The sequence below is a fragment of the Oryzias melastigma genome, linkage group LG22, assembly GCF_002922805.2.
Source record: "Oryzias melastigma strain HK-1 linkage group LG22, ASM292280v2, whole genome shotgun sequence".
In the NCBI taxonomy this organism is placed as follows: Eukaryota; Metazoa; Chordata; class Actinopteri; order Beloniformes; family Adrianichthyidae; genus Oryzias; species Oryzias melastigma.
This window is the reverse complement of record NC_050533.1, coordinates 24,430,923-24,438,782: the sequence shown is the minus strand read 5'-3', so window position 1 is coordinate 24,438,782 and position 7,860 is coordinate 24,430,923. Positions and strand designations below refer to the sequence as shown.

The 7,860-nt window shown below is 38.9% G+C and overlaps 1 protein-coding gene across 1 annotated transcript; it reads right to left on the bottom strand.

The window, feature by feature from the left end:
- Positions 1-480: 480 nt before the first annotated feature.
- ap5s1 (adaptor related protein complex 5 subunit sigma 1) lies at positions 481-7,537 on the bottom strand. Its single transcript, XM_024278217.2, has 3 exons — positions 6,977-7,537; positions 5,456-5,747; positions 481-996 (listed from the first exon to the last, which is right to left on the bottom strand). The coding sequence occupies exons 1-3, from the start codon at positions 7,156-7,158 to the stop codon at positions 868-870; spliced, it is 603 nt and encodes a 200-aa protein (XP_024133985.1). The 5' UTR covers positions 7,159-7,537; the 3' UTR covers positions 481-867.
- Between the last annotated feature and the right edge of the window lie 323 nt (positions 7,538-7,860).

Sequence of the window (7,860 nt, the reverse complement as noted above, 5' to 3'; positions counted from 1 at the left end):
CAAACAACACGCCGTTCTCATTGACTTATAGAGAAAAGGGTAAACAGGAATGAAGAGGAGCAAAAACAAACTCAAAGCTGAGATTTATTCCTGCCTGTTTTTATTCATAATAACGTTAAACCTAAGTTTTAAAGATGTCGTTTTAGTGTGTTTAATAAATGTTTGACCCCCCTGTTGTAAACCATCGGTTGGAGACAAAAGAGATGAAAGGTGGTGAAACATGTTCACATGATGCACCTGAATCCTGCTGGTGCGACAGTTGTTCTCCTCATTGTTTCTCTTTGTTCTGAATTCTGCACGCCACCATTTGAGCGCCGTTTCATTAGAGTTTCATTTATGCTGCCACTTTCTTTTCACTCGGTGACATTTGTGCGGGAAGAGGCTGTGACGCGGAGCTGACTTTGATCTTTGCGTGGCTGCTGTTCTTTGGAACTGGAACAGATATTCTTATTAGTGAAAAAAAATCTACTCTGCTTTGTGTTTTTTTTCTCTTTCGGCTCTGTTGGAGAGCGATCAGACTCATGACATTCATTAAAGCTACCAGGAAGTGCCAAAAAGCAGACAAAAGGCAGGTCAGAGCAGCTTCTCAAGGCCGCGCTGTGACATTTAGAGTTTGGTGAATCAGATAAATAGCCGACTTTGATCCTGACAAGCGAGTCCTAACTGGCCTCCCCGCTCACACGCTTTAATCGGCGGCGATTTGCTCTCCACTCTTCAATTTGACAAACAGCCTCCCACACACTCAACATTTTCCACTTTGTGTTGACCCATCACGGGAGCTCCAGCAATCAGCTCTCCAGCATCCTGAAGGTAAAGGAGTGATGGAGCTCCACCTGGAGGAAGACGAGGTTCCCCTCCTGGAGACCATCATTTGCTCATGTACCCTGCTACTTCTTTCTCCAGACTCTGGGCGAAGCGGTGGTTGAGGAAGAGGAGCTGGCCGTGAGGAAGAAGCCGGCTGAGCAGAACGTCCACGCGGCTGCTCTTCAGCAGGACCTGGAGGGAAAAGATTCTTTATCAAACAACCAGAAAACCCTCAGTTCTTCTTCCCAGCTGGGTTCGTTCATCTGAACGTGACGATGCTCTCAAAGGCTGGAGATGTTCCAGCTTTCCTTAAGAGAGTTCAAAAACTCTTAAAGATCAGATCACTCTTTTCTTGGTTTCCATTAGTCTCTTATTCTGCTAACATTTGAAAGCATTTCTCTACAAGCACCGTCAGTGCATGAAACTACCACCACCGTGCACCACAGTGAAGGTGGAGTTTAAGCAAACTTTTTCTGAAAAATTTTGTTCTTTTTGTCTCCAAAAATGTGTCATATTTTTATTAACCCTTTAACACCAGAGCTTCAGTGTTTACGTCCTTTGATTCACTGTAACATTTTAACTGTTAACACGATAATACCAGCTGATTGTGAAGGAGAAAAGCCTCTTTTCTCCTTCACAATCTGCTGGTATTATCGTGTTAACGTTTACAAAGTTCCAACATGTTAAAGATTTTGAGCACTGATGACGTCACAAGCGTTAAAAAGGGTTCAAATTAATCTAAAACACAGTAACAGAAGAATTTTACCAAAAAAAAAAAAAAAAAATAGACTTTTTTACTTTAATATCAAGTAGCAAGTGAAATTAAATGTTTATTTATAATACTAAAAATTAGGCCGGGAATCGATTAACTAAGTAATTAATTGCAAATCCAGAAAAAATCTAAAACGAGTTTAATCGCCATTGATTTTTATTTTCCAGCCACTGATCTGCAAATAATCAATAATATGAAATCACAGACAAATGTATACATTTAGAATGTTTATTTTTAACCCTTTAAGGGCCTAAAACTCAGCTTTTGTCTAGATTTTAATTTTCCTCTTTTTCAATTTGACAGACAACTGCTTATTTGGTAACATTGTAATCAGAACAACCTCTCCTATGTGACTCTACCTTTATTTAGTCATTTTTCCATGTTGTATTCAGACACTAGATGCAAAATCATGCAAAAACAGTTTTTGAATGAAAATATTACAAAAGATCTAGTCTAAAATCAGACCAGGGTGCCCAAACAATGAGAATTTCTCTCTGCTGTCTGTTTGACATTTTTCCTGCAATTCTGTTTTTTTTTCTTTTTTTCATATTTTTTTTTATAAATCAAGTTTTTGGGAGAATTTTGATCCCGCTTGATTTCAGGTCGGCTGCTCACAGGTGGGGGCGTGTCTGTCCATTCTGAAGTGCTCAACTCCGTGACGGTTCTGTCAAAAAACTACAAATAAATGCCATATTGTCTCTTTATTTTAATAAAATCTCAATCACAGAATATAAAAAAAGTTTACGTTTATTTTAGACAGTTGTATTACGCTGATCTCACAGCTGCACAGCAGGACGCCTGAGGTCGTTAATACACATTAACAAATGAATTGTGTTCCAATAATTGTGCACATTAACACATCAACTTTCACAGCACTAATAAAAATATAAGTTTTATTTCACTTACACTTTTATTCAATCCTTGTATATTCGAATATTTTCAGTTGTAAAAAAAACAACAAAATTAGACAAAAATTCACAAAGAATTAATTCTAACTCTAAAGTTCTAAGCTCAAGAGGAACAGAAGTCTGATTTTGTTCTGCAGAGTGAAGACGTGAGCTTCTTCAGCACTAATGCTGCTCGCTTTTCATGTCTTTTCCCTCTTTTTTTGTCTTTTGTTCTTGTTTCATTTCGCTGCTTGCAGACATGCTGAACCGCTCATTTCCTGCTTCAGCTCACTTCCAGGAAATAATCTCACATCATATTCATAAAAGCACTCGAGCTCGCTCACAGCTGGAGAAAACAGAAAATAAACGCAGCAGAATCTCCTCCCTCGGCAACTCTGAGCAAAAAAAAAAAAAAATCAATCACATCAGACGTTCCCTGAGACCTGGTCAGGGTAACATCAGACGCCTCTATCGAACAGGAACTCTGCAGGTCCTTCTGGAGACGTTTGCTTGGCAGCATCAGGTAATCCCTGCAGATCGTGTGTTCATTAAAACAAAAACCGAGAAGATGTTTCGTCTCGTCTTGTCTGCAGGAAGGAATCAGAGTTCCTGTGAGCTTCATGATGTAAAGACTGGTTTGAGTTCCAACAACCAGAGAGCAAAATGAAGACTTTACCTCCTCTCCTCCCGAGTGGTTCACATTCAGTGACATGGTTGGGACTTATGGGAGATGTCTACAGAATCATGAAGGATTTTGACCCTTTTTGGTTCCTGTACCAGCTGATGTCATCGAGGGGCTTCAGCTGCCCCTTGTGATGGAAGTGTTCTCAGTGGTCTTTTCATTTTGATTATGATGCTTTTAGCCAAAATCATCAAACCTGTCCTTTTCTTGGACATAGTTTCAGCAGAGCCGCAGGAGCTCATCGGAAATTCATTCTCTGAGTTGTGGGTGGGACCGTAAGCTTTGCCTCATTTCCCATCACCCATTTGTTTACAAGCTCTGATGCTAGCTTACAACTGCTTACAACTACGAGCTTTTTCAAACTGTATTTTTTCAAATGCTCCAGATTTACCACAGTTTTAATAAAGAAAAATACTCATGATTGCAGCTCTATCTTCATTTTCTTTCAATATGTCCTCCACTATAAGAACACGAGCAGTCGGACGTTTAGATCTGAAACCTGGGAAAAGGAAAATGGAATTTCAAAATAAACGTTTCCTTTAACTTGAAAAAAGAAAAGCTCGTCCAGCTTTGATGAAGCATCTGCTGGTAGAAAGATGTCCATTAAGAGAAGCTTACAATGGATAAAAAAGGAAAGCATGACACTGGTTGCTAAGCAACAGAGAGAAGTGAGTCTGTGATCGAATCCAGAGTTTTCTGGACTAAAACCACAGAGACATTTGGAGAGAAACTGCAGAAACGGTGCTCATTAGCCAACACACACACACCAAAACTCAGGCGTGCACGTGAACCCCATCTGACATGCGCTGCAGAGGAGAGCGACGTCACAGGCTGATCAGGTCTGCAGACCAATAATCTGTAATCTCAGATTACTGCCAGAACTCCAGGATGAGCGGAGGCTCTGGACTGGAGATGGAAAGGATTTCTATATGAGGAACATAAAGGAAAGGACGTTTTTCTTTTCAGAATAAATCCATTAAATTCATGTGAACGTCTTTTGTCTTTTTCAAAGTCTTAAAAAAATTAGAATAATAAATAAATATATTTTATTTATTAATTTCAAACATTCTGGTGCTTTAATATTTATTATTCACCTCCTAAAGAACATTCCTCATTGTACTTTTAGTTTTTCATGATTTTTTTTTTTTTTTTTTGGTTTTGAAATATGAAAAACTTATTAGCAATAAATCCAGATGTTTACAATATTAACATTGTTTTTAGGTAGTTACCTTTCTACATATTTTTTTGCAGCTTTAGTTGTGTTCTGTAACTGATATTTTATTGAATTAAAGGGAGAATATGGCATTTATTTGTAGTTATTGGGAAAAAAAAATCAATCTTTTATTTTAATAAATGAGGCTGAAGATGAACTTTAATCCAACGACTGCCAGACAGGTCAGTGCGCCCGCGGTGGGGGCGGAGCGAAACGTAGCTGTCCGCTATTAGAAATCCCACAAGGAAGAAACTGATCATGATTTCATTGTGGGATGGGGTCTAATGTGAGTTTATTACAAAAACAACCACTGGCATTGTCAAAAAATCACGGAAACTCAGCGTTTCTCCGCGTAAGCCCCACCCACCACTGTTACGAGAGGCGAGCAACAGAGCAGACAGACACGCCCCCACCTGTGAGCAGATTCCAGCCGGACCTGAAATCCAGCTGGATCAAACTTCTCACTAAAACCTTTTTCTTTTTCCTCACAAACGCAACAAGGAAAACGTATGAGAAAAAAGAAAAAGCTGAAAAACATTTATTCCTGTTTTTTTATGAAATTACACCTTCATTCTATGTTGTAAAAACAGTTTGTTAAACATTTTTGGGATTTCCACAGTAAAATGAATCAAATCTTTCCAGATTTTCTGTTTTTGGATGATTTTACGTCTAGTGTGAGAACAAAAACACAGAAAAATGACTAAATAAATGTAGTGTCACCCATGTGAGCTTTTGCTGATTAAAATGATACCAAATACTATCTGGTGTGCACCAGTTACTAACCAGAAAAAATATATACTTTTTATCAATGTTTGGGAAAAAAATATTTTTTACTTCATTTTTTTTCTTAATTTTCCATTTAGGGCCTCGGTTCAGGGGAGTGATCAATATTTTTAAAAACATGTTTTCTAAATGAGCCCCAGCATTTGGTTGAGCAGGCAGTCAAAGAGTTACAATGAGTCCAAATTTACAAACACAGGAAATATTTGTTCATTTAAACTTCTCTTCTTTCACTTCTCTGTAAATTTGAGTGTAAGCATGATCTAAAGCTCCTTTGGGGGCATGTTTCGATGGGGAGGGACAGAGAAAGCGCTGACCTCGCTGCCCTGGCCCAGCAGGTGCAGGTCCTCCAGGCAGTGGCGGCTCAGGCTGCGCAGACTCCCTTCAGCCAGCAGCAGGTTCTCGTGGGGCTCGCAGACCAGCGTGAAGGCCAGGCTGTGGACGGCGAGCCACACGGCGCTGCCCTCCTCATTGAACGGGTCTCCCGCTCGCAGCCGCATCACTCCGCTGTCGGCCTCCTGCAGCACCAGCGCCTCCTCCCCTGGCACCGCCTCCACCAGCGCCCGACCCGCGGCCTCCCGGGTCAGAGAGACGGCACTCCGGACCTGCCTGGACCGCAGACACACAGCACTTCTTTAAACCAAAAGCAGAACTTTTGGTAGAATTTGTGTCAAAAACATGTAGATCCAAATCCAGAACATTTCATGTTAGTGGAGCTAGTTTTACAGTAAAATGTCAGGAAGTTAATGACAAAACCTTTTAATGTATTCCAAACTTTTTATCTTCTCACATGGAAACTAAACACTTCGATCAGATGTTTGGAAAACAGGTCAAGATCAAAATCTCCTCTGAGGGGGTGTGGCTTTTGGAGCTGAGCTGAGTAGCCCCGCCCCTGATCCTCCCTGTCTGACTATGATAGCTCTGTGTCTCACTCAAATCAGCCATCAATTTTGAATTGTTGATTAACATAATTGTTTAAAAAAACAAACTAATGAAACAGGCCTGGACAAAAATGATGATACCTCAATGAAAGATTGAAAACTATTTGACCAGAGTGACATGATTAACTCAGGTGTGTCCTTTAATTGACATCACAGGTGTTTTATTTATTGTTACTTTTGGAAGTTTTGAGTGATTTCAGTGAGAATTGTGGGTTTGTCCTTCTTTAACTGAGGGGTACCAACAATTTTGTCCACGTCTGTAGCTAATATTTTAGCTGGCTGTCAACATTAGCGTTTTTAGCTATCAATTTCAGCATCTTCATCATCTTCAATTCAGCTTACAGTATTCACACTAGGATTATCACAGATGATGCTAGTGTGAATATATCTAGTTTAAAGCTAATGATGGTTAAGATGTGTTTTACATCCAGTTTACGCATGACCTGATTAATTGGAAAAAATAATCACAGATTAGTCGACTATTAAAATAATCGTTTGTGTTGGCACTAAACTCAGAGGTGAATTCTAGTTAACTCTACTGCTCTGCAGGAATATGTCCTTAAATGACACCAGTTTATGTATTTTACCTAAAACATAATAATGGCTTAATTAAAAGACAGCTGATAATTATTTTACAATAAATTAAAAGGTGATCAGATTGACACTTTAATATCTGAAAAAAATGTCCACATATGAATATTTTTTATTTGATTTCTTTAAGTTTATAATTTAGTTTTTATTGCTTAAAATAAATCGATAAACGGCCTAAAGAACTCCAGGTTCTTTAGGATCCATGAGAACCAAAGAAAGACGAAAGTTTCCAACCAGGGTCCTCTGGATCTCCTTCACACAGACAGAACCGAAAAAGTTCTTCAGCATCACCGAACCCCCGCTCACCTGGCCACCACGGCCAGCTTCTCCTTCCGCAGGAGCCTTCTCTCTTCCGGGCTGAGCTCTCGGTGCTGTTCGGTTAGAACCGCCTCGTCTGGACCGAACATTCGGGAGTAGAGCAGCCGACTCTCCCCGGCAGACAGCGCGCTGACGGGGCAGACGGTGTGGATCAGGAAACACCGAACCATAGCTCACTGACCAACACGCAGGATGATACCGTCCAGACTTCCGCTTTGATCAGCTGACCGGGATCACATGACATGGGTGTGTGTTTCTAAAGGGTCCACCAGAGGGCGCAAGTGCACCACGAAAAAAAAAAAATCTCCTAAACACAAAGAGCAAATGTCTACAGTTTATTCATATTTAATCATCGTTTTTATTAATACCGTAAGTTTAACATCACAAGAAATTAAACGCATTCAAAAAATCATTTCTTACAAACATTAAAATATTTGCTTAATGTCAGTTTTAGAAAACTAGTTTCTCCAACCTTTAGAAAATTAACACATTTTCTACAGTAAATTTAACAGATCCTGAAAGATAAAAAAAAAAATACACGAACAATAAATCTCAAACTTCTGTGGGATTAAAATTACCTTTAATATTTTTGAATCAGAGCCTGAATTTTTCAGGGTTCACAAAAACATGAAAAGCCAATAATTATCCAAAGATGTTGGGCAGATGTACCAAACAATGGATTTTTTTGAATAATTTTTTTAAATCTTTGTTCCTTTTGTATTCATGCAAATTGACTATATGTCGTCTATTATTTTCTTGTAATATAATATAATATAATATAATATAATATAATATAATATAATATAATATAATATAATATAATATAATATAATATAATACATATTTTTTCCGAACAAGAACAACAAACAAAC

Excerpts from the sequence above, each read along its gene's own strand:
- ap5s1 (XM_024278217.2), bottom strand. The coding sequence starts at position 7,158 with ATGGTTCGGTGTTTCCTGATCCACACCGTCTGCCCCGTCAGCGCGCTG. Across the intron at positions 5,748-6,976 it reads AAGCTGGCCGTGGTGGCCAG|GCAGGTCCGGAGTGCCGTCT; the intron begins GTGAGCGGGGGT and ends TCTGCGGTCCAG. Across the intron at positions 997-5,455 it reads TGCTGGGCCAGGGCAGCGAG|GTCCTGCTGAAGAGCAGCCG; the intron begins GTCAGCGCTTTC and ends TTTTCCCTCCAG.